General features: G+C 36.3%; 4 protein-coding genes across 5 annotated transcripts; 2 read left to right on the top strand and 2 right to left on the bottom strand.

Annotated features, from left to right (window-relative positions):
• Positions 1-217: 217 nt before the first annotated feature.
• Positions 218-9,211, top strand: LOC116125559 (transducin beta-like protein 3). Its single transcript, XM_031411261.1, is given in 13 exon segments — positions 218-886; positions 1,154-1,336; positions 1,768-1,917; positions 2,071-2,288; positions 2,453-2,738; positions 3,132-3,266; positions 3,482-3,600; positions 5,032-5,188; positions 5,434-5,680; positions 5,761-5,837; positions 6,797-6,916; positions 7,874-8,179; positions 8,702-9,211. Coding segments are annotated over 13 exon segments (2,649 nt in total). The 5' UTR covers positions 218-589; the 3' UTR covers positions 9,056-9,211.
• Positions 9,212-9,661: 450 nt separating this feature from the next.
• LOC116125562 (multicopper oxidase LPR1-like) lies at positions 9,662-12,187 on the bottom strand. The gene is made up of 4 exons (XM_031411264.1): positions 11,934-12,187; positions 10,614-11,708; positions 9,883-10,245; positions 9,662-9,762 (listed from the first exon to the last, which is right to left on the bottom strand). The coding sequence occupies exons 1-4, from the start codon at positions 12,147-12,149 to the stop codon at positions 9,679-9,681; spliced, it is 1,758 nt and encodes a 585-aa protein (XP_031267124.1). The 5' UTR covers positions 12,150-12,187; the 3' UTR covers positions 9,662-9,678.
• A 970-nt stretch (positions 12,188-13,157) lies between these two features.
• Positions 13,158-17,167, top strand: LOC116125543 (actin-interacting protein 1-1-like). Its single transcript, XM_031411246.1, has 8 exons — positions 13,158-13,549; positions 13,693-13,854; positions 13,991-14,177; positions 14,271-14,693; positions 14,904-15,311; positions 16,099-16,388; positions 16,713-16,777; positions 16,932-17,167. Exons 1-6 carry the CDS (start codon positions 13,158-13,160, stop codon positions 16,354-16,356), a joined length of 1,830 nt encoding a protein of 609 aa, XP_031267106.1. The 3' UTR covers positions 16,357-16,388; positions 16,713-16,777; positions 16,932-17,167.
• A 2,234-nt stretch (positions 17,168-19,401) lies between these two features.
• LOC116125545 (heavy metal-associated isoprenylated plant protein 37) lies at positions 19,402-21,842 on the bottom strand. Of its 2 annotated transcripts, XM_031411247.1 has the most exons (4): positions 21,556-21,842; positions 21,377-21,442; positions 21,139-21,214; positions 19,402-20,672 (listed from the first exon to the last, which is right to left on the bottom strand). In XM_031411247.1, exons 2-4 carry the CDS (start codon positions 21,413-21,415, stop codon positions 19,531-19,533), a joined length of 1,257 nt encoding a protein of 418 aa, XP_031267107.1. In that variant the 5' UTR covers positions 21,416-21,442; positions 21,556-21,842; the 3' UTR covers positions 19,402-19,530. The 2 variants fall into 2 exon arrangements, with proteins under 2 accessions (XP_031267107.1, XP_031267108.1); XM_031411248.1 differs by lacking the exons at positions 21,139-21,214; positions 21,556-21,842 and having other exon boundaries at positions 21,377-21,517.
• Positions 21,843-25,069: the final 3,227 nt, after the last annotated feature.

Consider the following 25,069-nt stretch of genomic DNA (forward strand, 5'->3'; position numbering starts at 1 on the left):
TAATGTTTTACAGAAACAAGAAGGTAGGAGGAATTAAAAAATATATTTTAAGTAGGTAAATGATAGAGCCATAGAGCTAGAGCCTAGAGGGGATGTATTAGATAAATCTCCAAATATAGAGGGAGGTAAGGGTTATTTATCATACCTTTCGGGTGTAAGGTATTAAAACTGAAACCTTAGAGGAGATGTGGGATTGTAGCCCTTTTGAAAACGCCAAACAAAATAAAACTTAACTTCCTCCTTCGCCGCTTCTGCTTTTCCCCTCGCTACTTCTCTTTCTGCAGCCAAAAAAGCAGCATCCCTAATTTTCCTCATACCAAAGAACTCGCCTCCAATCTTGTTGAAAGCGGAATCGAATTTCATCTTACTTTTTGAATCAACTCTTCGTTCCAGGGTTGTCGGCTGTGTTAATAATAATTTTGTTTGCTGCTTCGACTGAGCTTTAACTTCGCTCGAGTGACCATCACTTTTCTTGGCAGTCTTCATTAGCCATTTCATTGACCGGTACTTAGATACTGAAATTAGCTTCTCTTTACGCTAGAAATAGAAAGTAACAGCACCATAGCTAGGGGTCTCTCCGTCTCTCTCAATGGCATCCCTTGCTCTGAAGAAAAACTACAGGTGCGAGCCGATATTGCGGCAATTCTACGGCGGCGGGCCGGTGGTGGTGTCGTCAGACGGCTCATTCATGGTGTGCTCGTGTGGCGATTCAATCAACATCGTCGACTCGTCCAACGCTTCCATTAAATCGACAATTGAAGCTGATTCTGATACTATTACGGCTTTGGCTCTTAGCCCTAATGATAAGCTTCTATTTTCGTCTGGTCACAGTCGACAAATAAAGGTCTGGGATTTGTCCACACTCAAATGCCTCCGCACTTGGAAGGTAATTTAGTAGTAATATGGATTTGAAATTTAGTTTCTCAAGTTCATAGATATCATTTTAAAGTCTATCAATCATATTGGCGCATGAATGGCGTTTTGTGTGCAACGTATAGAAATTTTTTTCCTCCGTTAATTATATTTTATCGGGGCCTTTTGTTTTATGGGGTGTTTGTGGTGTGAGAAAGACTGCTAAAATAGTATTTCTTTATTTTCTTGTGTGAAAAATAGTTCATTGAGTGTGGCTGGTGTTTGTTTTGGCATTGAACAGGGCCACGATGGTCCGGTGATTGGGATGGCATGCCATGCGTCTGGTGGATTGCTTGCAACTGCAGGAGCTGACAGGAAAGTTCTTGTCTGGGATGTTGATGGTGGCTTCTGTACTCACTACTTCAAAGGTCATAAAGGAGTTGTCAATTCTGTCATGTTCCATCCTGAAACAAGTAAATCTCTTGTAAGTTCTCTATTCGAAGCTTCTTTTAATAATTCAGCTAGGAGTTGGAACCTGTGAACTCCTTTTGCTAAGAAGAGAATTCTGCTGGCACATTAGGGTAAACATCTGTTTGGCAAGGACGAACCTATACTAGCATTGAGTGTATAAACTGATTTATATGTTTTTAATCTATTGAAATTATATTTTGCAATTCTAGTGAAAATTTTGCTTGTTAGAAAATCTTAAATACTTGCTTACTATTGTTGAGTCTTTTCTTCATATGTTTTAGAAAATCCCAAACTAAAAATACCTTTATAGGTAGACCTAAATGTAATGAATGCTAGTTTATTTTGTATTTTCAGAGCAGAGTTCTTACTCGTCTTTTTGGTTATTGTGGTCAAATTTTATTTATGATGTATTTTTTTGCTCATCATTCTGAATTCTACTTGTAGCTTTTCTCTGCAAGTGACGACACAACCGTTCGAGTTTGGGATCTTTTAGGAAAGAAGTGTGTTGCTACTTTAGAAAAACATTTTTCAACAGTTACTTCTATTGCTATATCTGAAGATGGATGGACCTTGCTCAGTGCTGGAAGAGATAAGGCAAGGCTCAAACTTTGTTGATGTGATTTATCTTGCTATTTTGTTTGGACAGTTGTTGGTTTAATCTATATTTAATGATAGTAGATCATAGAATCTATCTTTTATTTGCATAATTAAGTTTTTAACCAGAGATTAATTTACTTATAATCTCAGGTTGTAAACTTGTGGGACCTTCATGATTACAGCTGCAAGATGACTGTACCAACATTTGAGGTTGTCGAAGCCGCGTGCATAATTCATTCTGGGACTCTTTTTTCTTCATTTCTGGATTCATACAATAAGATGACCAAAAAGAAAAGAAGTGGGTCATTAGAAATTTATTTCATAACTGTTGGTGAAAGAGGGGTTGTACGCGTATGGAATTCTGACGGGTAAAGAATTATGGTGCATTTAAGTAGTTTGAATCTAAATATAAACAAAGGATCAGTTTAGTTATCAGGACTGTGTCCTCCACACCAAATTTGTTATTTTTTTTCATTTTACATCAAAATGTACTTGAAGAATCACTTAATTTGGGTATTATTGGTATTGACAGTGCAGTATGTCTATATGAGCAAAAGTCCTCAGATGTTACTGTTAGCTCTGACACGGATGAAACCACAAGGGGCTTCACCACTGCTATTCTGCTGCCTTTAGATCAAGGACTGCTTTGTGTGACTGCTGATCAGCAGTTTCTGTTTTATACCCCAGTGGAACTTCCTGAAAGTAAGTCAGAGTTGGTACTAAGCAAAAGGCTGGTAGGGTACAATGAGGAGATTTTGGATATTAAGTTTTTGGGCGACGAGGAAAAATATGTTGCTGTTGCTACAAATCTTGAACAGGTAATTTTCTTAATACATCTTTAAAAAAGGTATATCAAAGTTGAAATTCCTTTGAGTTGATATCTTTGTAGCAGAGGATCTGAAACCTAATGACTAGCATCTTGTAACTGTTTATATTTTGATTAACGGTTTCTTTTGTGACCCTTTTTTTTGAATTTCGTAGAGCTCTTTGATTGCTATTGTTTGTAATTCTCTGAACATGAATGATGGTGATAAATCTCTTTTGGTAGTTGATTACTTGATTTATGTGTGTAGCAGGGAAGTTCTTATATGCATGCTATATTGCACTAGTTTCCTGATAGCTGCAGAGAACTTGAGTTGTGTGCATGGAGAAATGTGATGTGAATTTCAAAGTTTGTGGTTCCTAATATGTATGAATTTGTACACCTGCAGGTTCAAGTGTATGATCTTGCGACCATGTCATGCTCCTATGTACTGGCAGGCCATAGTGAAATTGTTTTATGCCTCGACACTTGTATATCAAGTTCTGGAAAAACCCTTATTGTAACAGGAAGTAAGGACAACAGTGTAAGTTCTTTGCCCTCTTTTCTTTATAAGGTGGTTGGGATTTCCATCAGCACTCTGGTTGCATCCAGCCATGAATTCTGAAAATAAAATGTTAGAAAAATGGCTTTGATTCAGTAATTACTTTACTGACAATATGCTTTTGTGGGTTAGTGTAATAGAATATAATGTGTGCTCTTCTGGCACTCTAATTTTCCCTGTACTCATTTCCCCTGTAGGTAAGGCTGTGGGAATCAGAAAGCAGGCGCTGTATTGGAGTTGGCTCAGGTCATATGGGAGCTGTTGGAGCAGTTGCGTTTTCAAAAAAATTGTGCAATTTCTTTGTCAGTGGCAGTAGGTGAGCATTTACATTTGAACATTCTGTTTGTTTACAATTTGGGCCACTTAACTGGTTTATACAATTCAACACATGGACTTAGGACCATTTCATTTGTTTACAGAGATTTGAGCTACTTATTTATACAATTCAAATCATTTAATTTATTTACAGTTTGTTAGAAAATGTTGTATTAATATATGTGTTATTGAGTGGGTTGGAAAAGAGTAGCTCATTGAATGGGTTGATAGAACAGACTTAATTATCCTTGTCATCAAAGAGTTCTGCAGGTTAAGGAGTTCAATTCTAATATTCAATAACGACACACTTAGTAGTTTAAACAAGTTGACATGAATATGACACATACATGTCTTCTTGTCATGTCGGCTGGATGTATGAGAAATTGCCACCCCTATGATTTGCATTATTACATCCAAATTGAGTCGGATAAAATGGGGTTCTTAATAAAATTTAAACTTAATTTTTCAGTGGGAAAATTGATGACTAAAGCAGATGGTTAAACTTGATTATACAGATAAACTATCATTAAGAAGAAGGATTAGAAATTATATAGAGCATCTACTCAATAAATATATTTTCTTATTTAATCATCAAAGTTGTGAAGAATTACATCCACATATATAGGCTGCTTGGTTCTCCTAATTTTATTGACTTCAAGCAATACAAAATAGGATAGTGTTAAGAACCATATTTTGTTCTCTTTTTTTTTTTTTTTTAGGGTAAAAAAAGATTACTGCCATGCTGTCTAAGTAGACCTGGCTTAGTCATTGAGTGAATAAGTTGTTCTACAGTTTTGAACTGTTTGATGTTCTTGAGGATCTGGCCATGGGGGGAGTTCAAATATGTAGAACAATAGATGTATCTGATCAACAAATTCTACCCTCTTGTGAGATGAAGTCAAGTGGCATTTTGACTCTACATTGTGCATTGGCATCGCATGCATCTACATGAACTTCATCTGCAATAGCACAAAGTAAAATAGATGAATTCACAAGCCTTGGTGGTATCTGTCATGGGAGCTCTATGAAGAGGGGTGAAAAGCTGGTGGCCAAGTCTTGGATTTTAGGAATTGTAGCTAACTAATACTTCTGCTTATTAAAGGGAAAGGGTAACTGATACTTCTAAGTGAAAAGAGAATAAAATTACATTCAATTTTGTAAAGCTGTTGGCTTTTTTATTTTATTTTATTTTTTCAATCATTTTTCTAGTCCTCATCCTTGTTTTGCTTTGTGTATTCTCCTCTCTATTTGCTTACACTCCTGTAGATATTTACCCCCAATTTTCCTTTCTTCAGTTTGAATTTTATTTTCAGTATAAAATCTTAATGTTGTGCTATGGTGTTGAAATGTGACATTACAGAATTTTTTCTCTTTAACTGATAGTTTCTGTGAAATTTGATTATGTTTCTAAGCTATATTGACTTTTGTTTAGTGATCATACTATCAAGGTCTGGAGTTTGGATGGTCTCTCGGATGATGCTGAACAGCCTGTTAACTTGAAAGCTAAAGCAGTTGTAGCTGCCCATAGTAAAGATATAAATTCTCTGGCTGTAGCACCAAATGATAGTTTAGTTTGTAGTGGTTCTCAGGTCAGTACTTTACTGGAACTGCTTCTTTAACGTTGAATCTATTTTAGTTTTCCTTCAGTTACAATTTGTCTTATATTTAATAAGAAACTGTTTATCTTATTAATTTTTGGCCAAATATAAAATTTTAGCTACTTCAAGGAAAAGGGTTTTGTAGAATATTTGTTCCTAAAGATAAAGTGGGAAAAAACTATGAAAGTTATTCATATTAGTTAATTTACTCCCATGTGGATTCTTTTGTTGATCAGGATCGCACTGCTTGTGTTTGGAGGCTTCCTGATCTGGTATCTGTTGTTACACTTCGAGGGCATAAAAGAGGGATTTGGTCTGTAGAGTTTTCACCAGTTGATCAAGCTGTCATAACAGCTTCTGCTGACAAAACAATAAAGATGTGGTCTATATTAGATGGTTCATGCCTGAAAACATTTGAAGGGCACACATCAAGTGTACTAAGAGCATCTTTCCTCACTCGTGGTGCCCAAATCGTTTCTTGTGGTAATGAGGCTAGCTGTTGCTTGCTTTACTTGTCTGTGTATTTTGATGACATATTCAATGAACTGAATAATTACTTTTAGGTGCTGATGGTTTGGTAAAGCTGTGGATGGTCAGAACTAGTGAATGTATTGCTACATATGATAAGCATGAGGACAAGGTTCAGAGTGCTCTCCCTCTCTTTTTTTCTAATTTTTTTTTTTTTTTTTGGAAGAATTATTATCTTTGGTTATTTCATTCTGTAGAGGTAGATTTTGCTATTTTGGATCTTATTGATAAAATGTTAATAAACTATATGCATTTCTGGTTGATTGTTTGCGTAAAATTGAAGAGGCCATTGAATCCATGTGCTTCTTTATTATCTTTGGGTATGAGTTAAATGTCCTATGTTGGGTTGTAGATGGTCCTACTTGGGTTTTTCTAATCAATTGGCATGGGTTACATATATCTTGATGGCTTCGTAGGGTTTCCAGTGACATTGGGATCGGGATGCTATCTCAGTTTAAATGTAGTATATGACCACCATCATTAGTGGCTGAAATCAAGGGTAATGCCAGTAGAACTCTAGGGACTGCAGGTTAGATTAGAATAGGTAATAACCCTACCCAGATCCTAGTTTAGAACTGGAAATTTCATCATGAGTTCTCCTAAAACCTCAGGCAGAATGAATCCAGTCCAGAAGTGTTTTTATCTTTAGATGGTTATCTATAAAAATGCACTAGCTCACACATATCACACCTGAATGTTACTCTTAGTTCTTAAATTGAATAACTTTTTCATATCACCATACAGTGTATATCTCTTTGTAATTCTCCACTAATATACATCTTATTTTTCTTATATTCATGATCATAAATTATATCCCCAAGTTTATATTCTAAATGCCATTGGAAATGCTCTCGGAATTTTGTATTTGCGGTAAATACTTTGTGCTCTTTTCCTCCAAAGAGATATTGGAAGTGAAATTTTTTTTTTTTTTTTCCCTATCTTTAATATATTTATGTTGATTTCCGGTATAACCTATTTGATTCAGTTGAAGGCTTCTTTATGCTTCTTTATTTATTTATTTATTTTTATGTCTCTCCCTTTTCTTTTGCTTATAAGGATTTGACTTTGCAGGTTTGGGCCTTGGCTGTTGGGAAGAAGACAGAAGTGTTTGCAACTGGTGGCAGTGATGCACTTGTCAATCTGTGGCATGATTCAACCGCCTTGGATAAAGAGGAAGCTTTCCGTAAAGAGGTCAGTCATGACATCCATTTTTTGAGTGCCTTTTTCTTACACTCTTAGCATTTTCTTTAGACATATTAGAAAAAAATGCTGCTTGTGTCATCTTATGTGTTGTTCATTATTATGATTATACTTGAGATATTTAGAAGTTGTGATGTATGTTGTATATGCTTCTAGCATTGATACTTGAATTATTGTGAGATAGTCTTCTCTCTCTATTTCTTAACAAGGAAAATAATTATGGAGCAAAAAGGATTGGCGGGCAGAGCCTTAGTTTAGCTGGCTCCATAGTTTTAAGGCTGTCCCATTGTAATATGAATGCTTGATGTAACATGAACCTAGGCATTGCGCTAGGAGAAGTGCATTGCTATTCAACCTCCTTTCATGGGGAAGATTGTTATAAGAAATGGAAATGTCACATAAGTCTAATAAGAATGATCCATAATCTCAATCAAGATAATTGCACTTCTCACCTAGTAAAAATTTCAGTTGTCATAATAGTTTTGTCACCTCCACTTGCTCTTCCTTACTCAAGTATAGTCTATACCAACTTGGGTAAAATGTTGCTTATTCTAATGCGATGACATCTAAAGCATTCAAAAGGTGCTTTATTTTGTATGGTTGGCCCTTGCATTGTTCACAATTTAGTAGATAATTTCTTTATTCAATCTGTGGGTCCATACTGAATCAGTAAAAGTTCTGCTTGTACATTTTTACTAGAATTTGGTTTTTCATGTTGGATGTATTTGATTTTTCATCATCTTGGCAATAATCAGTAGTGTATCAGACTATGGGTTTCTGACCTAAATCTGATTACTAAAGAGTGTACTTTCCCTTTTGAATTTCTGTTAAAGTTTCTAGCTGTAATGGCCCTTAACGTTTCTGTTACAACATTTCTTGTTGTTACAGGGTGTTTTTCTATAATCACGTAATAACATTTGGACATGATCTATTTTGTTATCAATACAGGAAGAAGGTGTTTTAAGAGGTCAAGAACTAGAAAATGCAGTGTTGGATGCCGACTACAGTAAAGCAGTTCAAATAGCATTTGAACTTCGCAGACCTCATAAACTCTTTTAGTTATTTTCCAGTCTTTGCAGGAAGAGGGAGGCAGAACATCAGGTAGAGAAAGCCCTTCAAGCACTTGGCAAAGAAGAGTTTTGTCTACTTCTGGAATATGTTCGAGAATGGAATGCAAAGCCAAAGTTGTGTCATGTTGCGCAATTCATACTTTTCCGACTTTTCAACATCCTTTCTCCGACAGAGATTATTGAGGTAATGGTGTTTTATGCATTCTTGTTCTGGTTTTTCTTGAACAGTTGAGTGACAGCATATGGTAGGATATGTCGCATAGCTGGTCTCTCAGACTTCATCACGTTGCTGTGAGTTACTAGTTATGTTTTGGAGGATCCAAATTTAATAATCATAGATCTTGGCTTGGGATAATTGAGGGTGTCATTGTCCTGTCCTGACTTATTTCTGAGTTGCTTACGGCAAACACCAGTTCAAGTATTGATGACAAATTACTTGAGTTTATAGACTGTTTGCTGGAATGAAAATGATAATTTTTTGTAGAAAAGGCTCAATTTTGAAAAGATTGTTCTAATAAAGGAAAATGAAAATGAATAAGATCATGGATTTTGCATTTAGTATACTATTACACCTTTGATCCCGGTAAACACCCTAATGCTCAAGGATCAATGATTTGTTGCCTGCGTTATCGGAGTGTTGAACAAAGTATTTCTGGTGGTCTCTTGAGCATTTCCTTATTACCTCTTTGATGCAATTAATGTGCAGATTAAAGGCATTTCTGAACTTCTGGAAGGTCTCATCCCATACACTCAGAGGCATTTCAGCAGGATAGATAGACTTGTGAGAAGCACATTTTTATTGGACTATATCTTAACTGGAATGTCAGTTATCGAACCAGATATCGACGCAAGAGAATTAAAACCCAAATCCTTGGCACACTCTGATGTCAAGGACACCGATCATGTGGTTCTAGAAGGAAACATTGACGAGGAGCAAACAGAGTCTAAATCGAAGTCTGCTTCAAAGAAACGGAAATCGAACAAACCTCGAGAGAGTTCAAGTAAGAAGGTAAAGGGTTCATACAACACAAAATCTGGCGCTATTTCATTGCAAGCATAGCAGGTATTTTGGTAGTTCATTCTTAATTAAAATTAGTGTTGTTGCCTTGTATTTTATTAGTCAGTTCATAAAAAATGAGTCGTCACAACTCACAATTGCCTTTGCAATCAATTTTGTCTCTCGATACTTCATTTATTATTATTATTTCGGTGATTTAAAAAGCTTTTGATTACCCATCTAGATGAAATTTAATTACGTCTTTTCGTTTTCAAAAACAAGAGATACTAAAAATTTTATGAGTACATGTTTGGTTTTACTGAATTAAAATGCTTTACAAATACAATCTTAAAATTAGAAAACAAAAAGAGTTGTTTTCTCAAATTTTAATGGGAAATACTAAACTTACCGATTTTGTATACCGAACGGCGAATGCACATCTCTGATTGATGTGGAGTGCGATGTGGGTAGTCTTCACCTGACCATTTCGTATTCCACGTCAGTCGGAATGTCTATTCAGTATGCAAAATCGGTAAGTGTATTGTTACCCATTTTTAATAGTGCTTTCGTTCATAATCGCCATGTTTTTTCGTAATTGATAAATAACTAACTTAATTCCAGCTCTAACAAAATATAACTATAAATTAAACAATTATTATACAACCCAAATAATCATATCTATAACTTTAAATTACATCGATATTATTTCTTTCAATCTTGTTGATGAGCTTCAAGGGCCTCATCATTTCATTGTCTTCATGACCCAGGATCTGCATTTTTGTATTAATAATCTAACATTAGAGAACTAAGTGATAGAATTTGAGAAATATTATACAAATTCAGCTAAAATTTGAAAGAATAAAACCTTAAAAGATGAAAGTGATACTTACGTGACAATGGTACACGTATCCAGGCTCTTCGGTTGCATCAAACGGATACGATACATTCGAATGTATATAAGCAAATCTCACTAGTATTTTCGTCACATATCCTGGCAATATCTTGTACACGTTCTTCCACCCCTTCTCATGTGCCGGCACCTCTATCTTCTTTCCACGTGCATATTTATTGATGTGGCACTCAATCGCATCGTTTAGTTTTATCATACACGTTTTGAACTCCACTCTTTCAACCAGCTCCGTCTGATCCAACACCGCAAATAATCCCAGATGAATGTGGAATGGGTGATTATCTGGCGTTAGATTGATCACATTCCAAACTTCGGTAGACCCGACTACAGGTGATTCAGTCANCTTACGTGACAATGGTACACGTATCCAGGCTCTTCGGTTGCATCAAACGGATACGATACATTCGAATGTATATAAGCAAATCTCACTAGTATTTTCGTCACATATCCTGGCAATATCTTGTACACGTTCTTCCACCCCTTCTCATGTGCCGGCACCTCTATCTTCTTGCCACGTGCATATTTATTGATGTGGCACTCAATCGCATCGTTTAGTTTTATCATACACGTTTTGAACTCCACTCTTTCAACCAGCTCCGTCTGATCCAACACCGCAAATAATCCCAGATGAATGTGGAATGGGTGATTATCTGGCGTTAGATTGATCACATTCCAAACTTCGGTAGACCCGACTACAGGTGATTCAGTCACGGCCTCTTCGTACGATTTTCCATTGACGTAAAAATGAGTGGACTTGTTAATGTCACTGACGTACTGGTACATAGCAATGTATCGTGTGTCCAATCCACTGGATAAATCAGGTGATGGGTATTTTATCAATTTGCTGGGTACACGCCACGTTTCACTCTCTTGATTTTTCTGTATAATGAATTTCATGATCTTACCGTTGGCTTCGCTGACCGGATGACCTGATGGGTAAGGATACCGCGCATCATTTGCCAGAATGACAAAATCTGTCTTTGACTTTGAAAAGTCAATGACCACGTCAGCAATCTCAGATGGCGCCAGGAGGGTGTCATTTGTCATAACCGGTTCTTCGAGATATGCTGAGTCAGATGCCACGTGGGTGAATCCCAGATCGTTGGTGAAGAATAACCTCAAGTATCTAGCATTGCAGGCATTGAGTATACGGAACCTGTATTTACGACGTCGTACTGTCATACGTGGCCACACTTTCCCATTCACTATGATTGTATCGCCGAAATACTCAGGTCGCCACTGTGGATGTATGGAAGGGTTATTTCCAGTGGAATTCATATATATCGTACCATCCGTACGGAAGCTACGATCAAACACAATCAGCGGTCGATCGAACTCATCACCGCTTGGGAGTTCAAGTGGGGCCTCCAGGTCATGATCACGGATAATGTAGGCCCCATTCAAGCCAGCCAAGAGGTTGACTCTAGTCAAACCCATTGCGTGATCATGGTACCATAAATTACCTGGCTGTTGCAAGTTGCGGTAGTGATAAGTTTTTCTGGACCAGGTGGGTCCCTTTTCTTCAAATCTGACGGTGAACCATGAGTTTGGGTTTCCATCACTCGCGGGTTCATCGATGGCACCATGGAGGTGTACCACAGTAGGGATGCCCTTCTTGGTTGAAGGAACGGCAGTGAGGATTGTCGGGTCCCACGGAAGTATGTGTTTTGAAGGGAGATGATTTTGCCACGTCACGTATGTGTCAATGCCATGGAGGGCCTCGATCGTTGGACCAGGGACAGACGCTGTGTGCTTTGATGTACCGTATGCAAACACTGGTGTTGGCCGAAGGTCTCTGTGGAATTTCTGCATTTGGACATAGATTTTAAAAAGAAAATATTAATTATCAAAGAATATTTAGACCTCGGATATTTGATTGACTACCAAAAACCCCCCTCATGTTTGCAAAATTCAGAGAACAATTTAAAAAGTTCCTAAGAGCTAAAACTTGTCTCCTAGAAATCATCTAAAACCACTACAAAATAGAACCAAATCTAGCCAGAAAATGGAAGAAAAATTAATTACACTTACCCATTTCTTCATGAACATGCCAATGTTGAGAAACTTTGGCTTTGGAACGGCATTGACGATATCAAAACCTAGGATTTGAGGCATATCTGGAAGCTCATCAACAAACTTCTCCAACTGGGTTGGATTTATTAGCCCTTCTTCTTCAGTCAAACCTGAGGTGACTACAGCACCAAATAAAGCTGAAAATGTGAAGTAAAGGACCAGAGTTTTCTCCATTGTTGCCTCCTTCTGGTGGCTTCATGCAGGAAGAAAGAAAGAGAGAAGAGAGAGACAGGATTCCTGTTACAATATTTTGTGCTTTTAATATAATTTAAAAGAGTTCTCTAAACATAAATTGATAGGGCAAAGACAAAATATTTATTTATTTTAATGTAAATGAGTTCTCTTAATCTTATGGGCAGCCATATTTCTAGAAAAAAGAAAAGGTAAAAAGACTGTCAATTTCCAGGGCACGCATGAGCATAACCACCAGTTCACCACTTACCCTTTATTCAATTTTGCATTTCGTGGCAGAAATAGCTTTATTTAAACTTATTTGGTACTTTATATATAAAATAAATAAAAAGGCCTGAATTTTTCCAAAACAAAAATGGCCTCTGGCTTAAGTGCTTCTGTAACTTTTTGCAAAAGCACTTGTAAATTTGTTCTATATAAGTTGCTTCTTTTAGATCAAACTGCTTTTTTCCCATCATATTTTTCTTTTCCAAAGTATAGCATCGACGAAGAAATTAAATTCCACTCCAAACCATAGTCTCTAGATAAGCATTTTTATAACTTTTCGCAAAAGCACTTTTTATTTTAGATAAACTGTTTCTTGTCCATATAATTTTAATGCCAAAATGAACCTTCTACATCAAGCAAAATCTATATAAAAATAATGATTTAATAAAATAGGAGATTAACAGTTAAAATGTCAATAAAAGGGTAAATTTGGAAATTACTAAGGTTTAATAAGAAACTTAGCGGACTTTAATCAGAAGTGAACGAACAATATCATTTAATAGATTAGTCGTGTAAATTCTTGATTAATGGACCGAATTAAGCAAGGCCTAAATACCAAACCAGACCCAAGCCCAAACACAAACACAAACCCGAGCCAGGGCCCGAGCCCATTTGTCTCACCCACCAACTCGTTCAAAAATCCTCCCAATATTCGCGGCAAAGTTCTCTTATTCTTCTTCAACATAACTAACCAAACCGCCCCTCAAACCAATCTCCAAACCAATGGCGCAACTCACAGAGACTTACGCCTGCTCGCCATCCACCGAGCGTGGACGCGGCATCCTCATCTCGGGCGACTCGAAATCCGACTCAATTCTCTACTGCAACGGCCGCTCCGTTTTGATCCGGTACTTGGACAGGCCGCTCCACGTGGAGGTCTACGGGGAGCACGGGTACCCCGTCACCGTCGCCCGGTATTCCCCCAACGGAGAGTGGATCGCCTCTGCTGACGTGTCCGGGACGGTCAGGATCTGGGGGACTCACAATGGGTTCGTGCTTAAAAACGAATTCAAAGTTATTGCGGGTCGGATCGATGATCTGCAATGGTCGCCCGACAGTATGCGCATTGTTGCTTGCGGTGATGGAAAGGGAAAGTCGTTTGTTCGCGCTTTCATGTGAGTTCATAAGAAGTGCTTTTGAAAAAAATTGCTTTTAATTTTAATTTTAATTTTTTAAAGTGTTTTTTAGCAACAGTACCAAACGCATCCTAATTGTTTGATAGTTGATTATATAAATTTCTGTAATTGCAAATGTTTAGGTGGGATTCAGGGAGCACTGTAGGAGATTTTGATGGCCATTCAAAGAGGGTTTTGAGCTGTGCATTTAAGCCAACAAGGCCATTTCGAATTGCCACTTGTGGGGAGGATTTCTTGGTCAACTTTTATGAAGGTCCACCTTTTAAGTTCAAGCTATCTCACAGGTTGCTAAATTTTTAGCAATGGCTGATCATATTTATTATTGCTTTTATAGAAAAACTTAAGTTTAAATTTTATATTTCAACAACTGCTTTCATGTACTTTAAGTGATTATCAATGGTTCTTCTCTGGGGTCTTCAGGGATCATTCAAACTTTGTCAACTGTATTAGATTCTCTCCAGATGGGAACAAATTAATCAGTGTAAGCTCTGACAAGAAGGGTTTAATATACGACGGGAAAACTGGGGAAAAGATTGGAGAATTGTCCTCGGAAAATGGTCATCAGGGCAGCATTTATGCAGTTAGCTGGAGTCCTGATAGCAAACAGGTTAGCAATTTGTTGAGTTTTGAATCAGCAGCTTGAATGCATTCTGTTTTGATACATTCTAAATTCCTAATCTGCATATTTGATGGAATTCAGGTTCTTACAGTTTCTGCTGACAAGTCTGCCAAGGTGTGGGAGATTTCCGAAGATGGTAATGGAAAGGTGATTAAAACATTGGCTTCTTCTGAATCCGGTGCAGTGGAGCACATGCTTGTTGGATGCCTTTGGCAGAATGATCATCTTGTTACCGTTTCCCTTGGTGGCAGAATCAACATTTTTTCGGCTCGTGATCTTGATAAAGACCCTATTTCATTTTCTGGACACGTGAAGAATGTCAATGCATTGACTATGCTCAAAAGCAGCCAAAAGATGATCTTGTCCAGCAGCTATGATGGACTTATGATTAGATGGATACAAGGCGTTGGGTACAGTGGTAAATTGGAGAGGAAATATAGTGCTCAAATCAAATGTTTAGCAGCTGTTGAAGAGCAGATTGTAACATCTGGATTTGATAACAAGGTAACAAGTTTCAAGCGGATGAATGCAAAAGCATGCTTTTACAGTTTTAGTTTTTACATGTTTCAAAAGGGGCATAGTTTCAGGTTTACAGGTTCATCTCTTGTAGATTGATGCTTGTGTCTCACATATGAACTTGGACTAACTCAACTGCACACTTTATTTTGTCTATAAGAATTTCTTCATATACTCAAATGCTACTACTCATTTAAGGTTTGGAGAGTTCCTCTGTGCGGAGAGGAATGTGGAGCTGCGGAGCATGTTGATATTGGCAGTCAACCGAAAGACTTTAGCCTTGCCCTTGGCTCCCCTGAACTGGCTTTGGTTTCGACTGACACCGGCGTTGTTTTGCTTAAAGGTTTGGAAGTGTTGTTAAACATCAAACTTGGGTTTACTGTGACAGCAAGTGCGATTGCCCCTGATGGAACCGAAGCCATTGTGGGTGGTCAGGATGGCAAATTGCACATCTATTCTGTGTCAGAGAACGTTCTTAAAGAAGAAGCAGTTCTTGAAAAACATAGAGGTGCAATTACTGCAATAAGATATTCACCAGATGTCTCCATGTTTGCTTCAGCTGATGGCAATCGGGAAGCCGTAGTTTGGAACCGTGCCTCCAAAGAGGTAATTTAAGTTCATGAATGATATTTATTGTTTATTTTAAGCCCTTTAATCTCGGGATCCTTGTTAACACACTGATAATAGTTTAGCATTTAAAATTTTCTCCTAGAATCCAAACCACTGCATTTCTTTATCTAGACATTGTAGTATAATACTATAATATGAGTTATAAAAAAAGCTACAACAGTATGAAACGTAACTCTTGGCCGTCTATGTTCAAAACCGTTTGGTCCACCAATACATTTCAAATGACAAAACTTTCATGTTAACTATGAAAATGCTTTTTCTGTAATCATATGCATGTACATTCACCAGTAAGAGCAGTGTTAAATAAATGACATTTACATTTCAATTGTTTTGCCTTTTCTTTTCCAATAAAATTACACTTACAACTTTTTCATACAACTTCCTTATACAACCTTGACGTGGTAGCTCGTGATTGATCAGCTCGCATTTGGATAGACAGGACCCACTGTGAACTGACCAATCGTGAGCTGTCACATCAGGATTATATGAAAAAGTAAAAGTTGTAAGTGTAGTGGTGCTCTCTCTTTTCAATGTCATATTTTCCATTCTTTATCTATCGAGCAGCACTACACTTACAACTTTTTCATACAACTATGATGTGACAACTCGCAATTAGCCAGCTCGTAATGGGTCCTGGCTGTCCAAAAACAAACTGACTAATCACGAGCTGCCACTTTAGGGTTGTATAAAAAAGTTCTATGAAAAGTTTTAAGTGTAGTTTTATTGTTATCTACCTCACGTTTATGAGATTTTTTTCTTGCAGGTGAAGCTTAATAAGATGTTGTTTCACACTGCTCGCATTAACTGTGTGGCTTGGTCTCCCAATAGCGCAATGGTCGCCACTGGATCTCTTGACACTTGTGTCATCATCTATGAAATTGGGAAGCCTGCATCAAGCCGCATAACCATAAAGAATGCTCATTTGGGTGGAGTGTATGGCTTGGCTTTTACTGATGATTCCAATGTGGTGAGTTCAGGAGAGGATGCCTTTATACGTGTATGGAAGGTAGCATCAGAATAAGAAGAGTACTGCCTCCCATATGCTTAATGCAGGTTTGTGGCTAGAAGTTTGTAAATGAACATTGATATTAATAAATAAAACTTGTCATAAAAATTAGAGACCAAATACGTGAAGGGCATTTGAGAAATTTATTCACATATAAGTTTGAGTTATTAGTTAAGATGCTTGGTGAATTAGCTTATCATGAAGTTTCATATTAACAATTTAATTACCTTGCACAAACCATTAGGTGGTACGGAGGATACATGTAATAAATAAGAATGATGTTTAAATCCACATATGTTTTGCAAGAAGAGAATCTTTGGTTTACTTTAGATTTTCCTATATTAAACTATATTTAAATTTCCATGTTGCAGGATGCAAATTCCATGCAAAAATGGTGCCAAGTTTAAGAGTGAAAGCAGAGAACAGTGCTGCATTGGTATTGCATTACTTAAATATGCCACATTAACATTTTTTTATGCTTTGTTTCATTATGGAATATGAGATATCCTTCAAATTGAGGTTGGTTTCTATTGACTGTTTGAAGTCAGATTCATAATTGTATTAAAACCATAATTTTGCTTTTTCTGCAGCTTTGGACTTGATTGTCTAAAAGGCTATGCAGTCCATAGGTCTTTTGGATAGATCTTACTGATGTTTGCTGATATTGAGTGTACATTTCTCCGAAATTAACCAATTCTAAGAATGCAAAAACTGCTTGCCCAGAGCACAGAGGATTTCCCCAGAGACACTACTGTGGACCCGATTCTCTGCTAGTGAATTGATGGCAGACTAACAGAATAAAAGGACCCTTTAGTAGATAAAGGTGATTCTGTGTTTCCTCTTTGTTTACTTTGGTAAGAAAATTTGCTCATTATTAATGATAGTTACACTTCCACAAATCTCTTGTACAATGTTGCTTCTAGAGTTGATGGGCTCTTAGATGAGTTTGTTATTGATTTATTAACTTTGGACTTTTTTCTCATGATCGTCGTTGATGAATGAATAAACACCCCTTTTCTGATAAAGGCCATGCAAGCAATCAAATTTTACCCTTCAGATCATTTCTATTTACCACTTTGATTCTTTGTGTTTAACAACTGTTGGTGAACAGAATCAATTTCTGAATTCTGACCGCATTTACTAAATGGGTGATTTATTAGTGGCCACTTGGGTTCCACCACCTTATCTTTTCACCACTTTTTCTGTGCTCTGCACACGATCAGTCTTTTCTTTTAATCATTTTACATGCTTTCTTTAATAATAGTGCCAACTTCATTCGTTTCTGAGAACATCCATGGTCTCTTCTCCATTCTTGCTTTCAATATGAACAAGTCGTGAAGCCTAAAAAATGTGTGCATTTAAGCCATGTTGGGTGATTTGAACTGGGAAAAATTGGATTGCGTTCAAGTTTTTAAGCATAATTTCTAAGCACAGAATGGTGTTTTTATAATTTTTTGTAATGGTCTGAGTACATAGACGTTTGAATTTTGAGTCATGTCCCATCAACAGTAACAGACAGCTACCATCTTCAATCCATTAATCATTAACCTGCGACAAAAGGCGAAAAAGTTGGGAAATGTTTTGCTACTGCTGATGCTCGTGTAACATGTTGGGGCATCAATTTGAATTCCATGAGAAAAATTTTCTAATGATATCAGGCTTGAAGAACATAGATATTTTAGGTTACCAGTTAATTATCTTGTCATTCTAATTTTACATGTTACCCTTGTTCTGTTCAGTGTTCCTCGTTGAAGTTTCATGCTATGATTCATGATGTTCTCAGTTTAAAATCTTCAGTAGAATTGGTGTATTAAGTGTAGACCATGTAAAATACATATAGTTTACATATATAAGATGATTATACGGATGTATGTCTGTCTCATAAGAATTTCTCTAATTTAAATTAAAAATGAGAATAACATATGTATATGTACATGTATTAAATTATAATTTATACATTTATATTCTATTGGATGTTCAGTTGATTGACTTGTGCTCTTTAATTAATTTTTTTCGAATGGATAAGGACATTATCAGCCAGCAATGGATGGAGTTATCTTTAATGTGCGGAAGAACTACTATTCAAACCCTGATAATAAACAATCACTGCCACAAAACTACCTTCATGGCAGAAAAATAAACAATAATTAAACCAAAACAGTAGAATAACTGTTGGGAATAGATTCCCTGCATGCTTCCTTTTTATTATTACACAGCCTGGCTACCATTTCCTGGACCATGAAGTATATTCTTAATCCATATTCAACTCCATTTCTTAGAATGTCTCAGTCAATATACCCTTTTAAATAACTAAACTTGTCATGCCTCAATTCCTTTTAAGGTTTCTAGATTGACTCAGCCATCACTTTCAACTTCACCTTCACCATTTGTTTGAAGTTTTAGTCTTATTACTTTGCATTATGGATTCAATAACACGGCTAATGGGTCTTATTAAGTTTTGTCACAGGTGGGTCAAAAAGGTTTCCAAAATGTTATTGACTGCTGCTGTTCATTTGTTGGCTTTTTGCATACCATCATGTGGCCCCTTACGAAAATTGCAGATTGTTTTTTTAAAATGGCCCTGGCGTGTCGGTCGGACAAACCATACTATCACATAACACGTGCACATCCACACCTAATTTGCACATACTTTTGAGCACTTACGCGAAAAATTGTCAACCCAGCTGTTCCTATTCTCTGCACGTCATCATGTATCTGTGCATTTTACAGTAACCAATGTCACCTTGTCTAGTACTGGAATAAATTATTGGAGCTCCAAACTTGAGCATGGTCCTCAAAACCACACACCAACATTTTTATATATAATATTTAATCTCCCTTTCAGATTTGTTTAGTTAGTATGCTGCAAGTGTGTGTTATTATTCTAGTTCACATTCCACGGTTCTAGTCAGTACACAAAGAAAGAAAAAACAACGCCGGTAGAGCTGGATTGAATAAAAAAGAGAAACACCATCTTAACAACTACACAACACACACGGATAAGATTTACTACGAGTACAACATCATCCAATCTTCAACCTATCCCTTCACACCCTTCAACCTATCCCTTCACACCACACTACTACTGCTAACCCTACTATTACAGAATACTGTCTTCAAAAGTCACTGGTTTCAATAAGGAGAGAATTTTAAGTCAAACATTATTCTCTCTCTTCTACATACTTTTCATTACATTATTGTGCAGCTGCTTGTGTTTTCATCGCTAAACATATGGGATGATGGAGCAGCAGCTGAGTGGTCACCACCATAATTTGGGGGTGGTGGTTGTTCAGGGTATGGATATGGAGCAGGGTTATAATTATATAAGTATCCTGTGTTAGGAGGTATGAATGGGGACCTATGATACATCATTTGGGGTTGTTGTTGCATGGCATGCCTGTTTTGCATGTTCATATTCATCATCATTTGTGATGATGGATGGTTGTATCCACCATTCATGTTCATGAGCATGGATGATGGATATTGCTGACCGGTAGCATAGCCTCCATTTGTCAACCCTCCTCCTGCTACTGAATTCTGGTACCCATTGTTGGGTTGAACGGGTTGAAACCCTCCTAGACCATTGGGATTCCCTCCCAAAACAGCAGCAGTTGAGGCAACATTACCACCATTTCCATGGTAACCACCACGACCACCCATCATGGCATTAATGTCATTTGCCCTTTTGCCATCTCCACCAGCATTGATGTTTCCACCACCACCCAAAACACTGTTCATTTTCAAAGCTGCAATAGTTTTAGGATCAATCCCACTTGGGTTAAAGTTTTTCATTCCTCCCATACCCTGATTTGGGTTCCCTTTCTTTCCAGCATTTACATTTCCAACATTGTTGTTCATTTTGTTAATGTTGGCGCCAGCAGGCAGACCTCCGACACCTTTCTTCGCATTATTTGCATCCATGGCTTGTTGCCTGAGCAAATCAAGTTGACCCAGTTGGTGGTTTGCCTTGAGAAATTGCAACTCATCCTCCTCATCATCTTCATCATCATCATCAAAATACTCATCATCTTCCTCAGACATGAATGCAGGAAACTTCTGCTGGTTTTTGAAGGCCTCAAGCCCCTTCATCAACCCTTGCCTCTGACCTTGATTGTTGTTCTTCTTGTCATCCTTGATGCAGTTGATCTTTTGCTTCTGGTTTTGGTTTTGGTTTTGGTTTTGGTTATGGTTATGGTTTTGATTAGACTTTTGGGACCAAAGCTCTGCATGCTTCCCATTTCTGACCAATTTCTTGATCAATGTTGCAGAATCCACAGTCCCTGAAACTGTGACTTTCTGTTGCTCTGCATCCATATTTACTTGATAAACACCTGCTACAAGAAAGACAAAAACAAAACAGAAAAAACACAAATAAATTAGCCAAACACAAAACATCAGTTATGAAGACCCCCTCGGTTAGAGATCCCTTATACAAACTCTACAACAGTGAAAGTACTTCAATAATTTCTGAATGGGCAAAAAAATTGGTCAGAATCAGAACAGATGAATAATTGCATCCTATGCTAAGCCAAAGTGATTAACTTAGATTACACTACCAACTAAAATACAATACTTAGTTCGGAAATTGGAGTAAAAAAGGTCTCTAGTTGTTGAGAAATACTAGGAAAATGACTTGAAAAGTTTCGAACTTCTGTCTTTTACTTTACCACATTGTAATGGTTTCCAAAGAAAAATGAGAAACTCACTGAAGTGCGTATCTTTTCTTTCCTACATTTTCTTAGTAACCAAACACCAACTTAAAAGAGAGAAAGAAAGGAAAAAAGAAGAGACCAGCACCTTCAATCCTCTGAAGGAGTTTCTTAACTTTCTGCTTACAGCCATCACAGTGAATGTTCACTTTGAGAACACAAGTCTGCAGCAGAATAGAGAGACAGATAAATGGATGATAAAAAGAAACAAACAAAGCAAAGAACAAAAACAAGAAGAAAGATTCTTGACGAAAAGAACACAACAATAATATTTAAAAAAAAAACACTTGAAAGGATCAAAGAGAATGTGGTTAAGAGAGAAAGACCTGGATCTTGAGGAGCTTAAAGTCTTCTTCTTTAGTCATTTATTTTCTTCAGTGGTAGCTAGCTAGCTGTTTTGTTAATGAAAGTGAGAGTGAGACTGTCTTCTCTCAAGAGAGGAAAAAAAAAGAAAAGCAAAATAAATTTAAAAAAAAAAGAAATGAAAAAGTAAACAAACACACACCCAGTAGTGGGAAGGAAGTAGTAAAAACTAAAAAGGGTTGAGTTGCATGTGGTAGAGTGAGTTGTTTTAGCTTTTGGTTTCTAGTTATAAACTAAAAACTTAAGGGTGGTTTCAGATTCTACTTCTGCTCTTCTTTGCTTCTTGTAGTTGTGTTTTCATAAACAAACAAAAGAAAAGCACATAGGCGTTGGAGCTTCAAAGTTATAAAGCAAACACACAACACAAATACATATGCAAATGAAGATGAAACTACAAAAAGGAAAGGGGAAGGGAGAAGACAAAGCAGAGATGATGGAAGGAAGAGAAATGGAAGTCAGAGGAAACTGGAAAGAGTAAAAGGTTGGAGAGAGAAAGAGAGAGAGATGGGGGGTTGTGAAATGATGTGATTTAACGTTAAATACTGAAGGAAAAGATGATCAATAAAAGAAGAACAGCGACTTGACAGCCCCAGACTTCTATCGCTTGTCCCTTCTTTTGTCACTTTTTATTTCTCGTGAAAATGAGAGAGACTGAGAGGTAAGGTAACCATCAACCTCTTTGTTGCTTTATTACATTTACCTCCCTCTAGGTTCTTCAAATTTGCAATTTTATCCTTCATCAAATTTGGAATGGTAGACTATTCTACTACAACCAGTTTTTTTGGCTCTTGGCTATTATATAGTATTGTAACAAATCTATACACCAAATGAGTTAGAGAAATGTTAGCGTTGGTCGAAAGTATGATAATCGTTATCCCTCCTCTTGACACGTGTTCCATTTCAATTTAATATATTGAATTTCGTATAATATGACAAATGTCAAGAAAAGAGTCAAACAATTGTCGCACTCACGATGAAAGGCCGACACTCCTTCGTGGCTATACCCATTAATTAGTTGGGAATGACAAGTTGATTATATTCTCTTCCTTTATTTTTATATAATTATTAAATGTAAAATAAGATGGTTAAAAAAATAACATAAAAGACAGTATACTTAATTAAAAAAAAGAAACTTAGAAAATAAAATAAATTTTTTTTACCTTTAATTAATAAAAACTATTTAAATAAATAGTGAATTAAAATGCACCTTTTTTTTCTATATTAATAAAGTGTCATGAATCATACTTCGCCCTTATTAAAGTAAAGAGTTTCTGGAGATAGATGGTTGATATGTATAAATGTTAGACGATAGATAAAGCTAATCTTTTATTTTAAGTGTTGTAATGAATTTTTCAAACCTAAGAGGGGATACCTGTAATTTACGAAAATATATTTTTTTTTTTTGATGTAGTCAGGTCATTGATAATTGAGCCCAACGGGCCTCTTTTAGCTATGTTGGGAATCGGTTTAATCCTAATCCTAATTTGGGTTTCAATTGGGATTTGCAATTTCTTAAGAGCATGCTCTTATATATTATTTCTTTAATCATTTTTTTTATTATGGATGTAAGGTTTTTTGTTAAAGTATTCTAAAACCCACAAGAATATAGTTTTAATTTTCTAAAAAATTTAAAAAAACAAATGTAGGAAATTATTTATTTTGTACTTATTTCTCTAATTATAATATTTAGGGATATTTGTAAATGCTTTTAAGAGAGCCATGGATCATGTGTTTCTTTACAAAAATCCCTTTTTTCCTAATTATTTTTCTTAATTAAACAAGTGAATATTTTTTTAAAGTATCATTTTCAAAGCTGTTTTGATTTTGAATAAATATATTATAAATATTTTTTTCATAAACTTTAACAATAATATAAAAATATATATATATATATATATCCCAGGTTTTTTTCTTAAAAATTCAAATATGTTAAGGCCAAAAATCGTCCTTGGCTCAAATAGGAAAACGTGCCTGATTGTGTGGAAGAGACCAGGCCCAATCCCTGTTCAAGATACAGCCGACCCAAACCATTTGGGCACAAGCCTCCCATTCCTAGCTCACTTCCTGGACCTATGAGCGAGTTCAGAGCCCACGACCCCCACATATCACTTTTCTATTCCTAATCAATCTCCTATTCGAGATCATTTTCCTGTTCAGATCAATTTCCTGCTCGAAGGTACTTTCATATTCGGGATCACCTTCCTATTCGAACACTGGTGAGACAGGTCACCACCGCCCTAACTCCTCTAGGGTTCGTATTAGAGTCACACTAGGACTCCTACTCCCACCAGGATTGGGAGACCAGACAGTCACTATATAAGCAGGGGCCAGCCCTCTCAGAAGACATATTACATTACACATTCTCACCCGAAGCTCCTACTTGAGAGTTATACATCACTGCCATAGTCACAGTCCCCGACTAGACTTCCGGTAACCTCTCTACTCCCTAGCTCTCACTGAATTAGTCTCTTTCAGCCTTACTGACTTGAGCGTCGGAGTGCCTACAGCAAACACCACCCCAATGTTTTCCGTTCGTTTCACGCACTTGTTTTTCTACGTGTGCAGGTGCAGCGGATTGCTAGTGGCCTTAACCTCATAGGATCATACCCCCCTTCCGTATATGTAGATTTTTACGTCTACAAAATACATTATCAATACATTTTGTTTAATCGGAAGTATGAACCAACTTGCATGCACTTCCATTAAACTTTACACGGATTAACACAAAATCTTACCATAATAATCACCTAGTTATACATATGGGACTCAGGGGATTACATTATCAATGCACTATTTATTCTTGGGTGAAACAATTTTGTATTGTTAACTCCATGAGAACCTTGCCATAATAATTGATAATTATGTGTATGTTTAATTCAATTATTGTTTGTCTCAATTTAATCCTACTATTTTGGGTACAATTATTTATTCTTCAACAAATAGAAAAAATTCTTTGTAATAATTCACATATAAACTCAAAACGTTTTCGTTTTAAGTTATAACATTCTTCAACCAAAATGAAAACTCAAAACATTATAAATAACTTAAAATGTGTAAATTATAAATAACTTAACACGGATCCAATGGCAGACCCAGGATTTTTGTCCAGGAGGGTCTCTGTGGCTCTGTCATTGTTTGTTAAACAATTAGTGAAAACTTTAAAAAATCATCAAACCTTAAGCGAATAAGAAATTTTTTGAGTAAATATGTTGAAAAACCTTTGTTTAATTTTTTATTTTTTATTTTTGGCTTCCAAAGATTATAATATAAATTTTCTTGACTTTAACCTAACATAAGCTAAAGTTAACCCAAATTTAAATCAAGTCAATGTTGTGTTAACTTTTAATATGAATTAATAAAAAAAATGGGAATTTTCTTGGTATAAAAATAGATAGTAACTCAATTTTTTTTAATAATTTTGAATAGCTGAACGATGACGTTTGAAATGTAGGAAAGTGATGGGTAAAGGGTGAAGAATAACTAAGGTTTTAATTCGAGAAAGCAGGAACCTTTTTAGACACATAACACAAAATAAACTCACAAGATTCATGTTTTTTTCCATTAAATTAGAATAAAAAACCTTCATAAAATAAACATAATTCAACCATAAAATAAATTGAATTGAAATGAGCAATACACATATCTAAAACTGATAA

The sequence above is a fragment of the Pistacia vera genome, unplaced genomic scaffold (genome assembly GCF_008641045.1).
Source record: "Pistacia vera cultivar Batoury unplaced genomic scaffold, PisVer_v2 Contig168, whole genome shotgun sequence".
NCBI lineage: Eukaryota > Viridiplantae > Streptophyta > Magnoliopsida > Sapindales > Anacardiaceae > Pistacia > Pistacia vera.

Coding starts and splice junctions, on each gene's coding strand:
- LOC116125543 (XM_031411246.1), top strand. CDS start 13,158: ATGGCGCAACTCACAGAGACTTACGCCTGCTCGCCATCCACCGAGCGT. Junction 14,178..14,270: donor GGAGTCCTGATAGCAAACAG/GTTAGCAATTTG, acceptor GATGGAATTCAG/GTTCTTACAGTTTCTGCTGA. Junction 14,694..14,903: donor CATCTGGATTTGATAACAAG/GTAACAAGTTTC, acceptor TACTCATTTAAG/GTTTGGAGAGTTCCTCTGTG.
- LOC116125545 (XM_031411247.1), bottom strand. CDS start 21,415: ATGACTAAAGAAGAAGACTTTAAGCTCCTCAAGATCCAG. Junction 21,215..21,376: donor TTAAGCTCCTCAAGATCCAG/GTCTTTCTCTCT, acceptor ATTCTGCTGCAG/ACTTGTGTTCTCAAAGTGAA. Junction 20,673..21,138: donor ACTCCTTCAGAGGATTGAAG/GTGCTGGTCTCT, acceptor TTCTTGTAGCAG/GTGTTTATCAAGTAAATATG.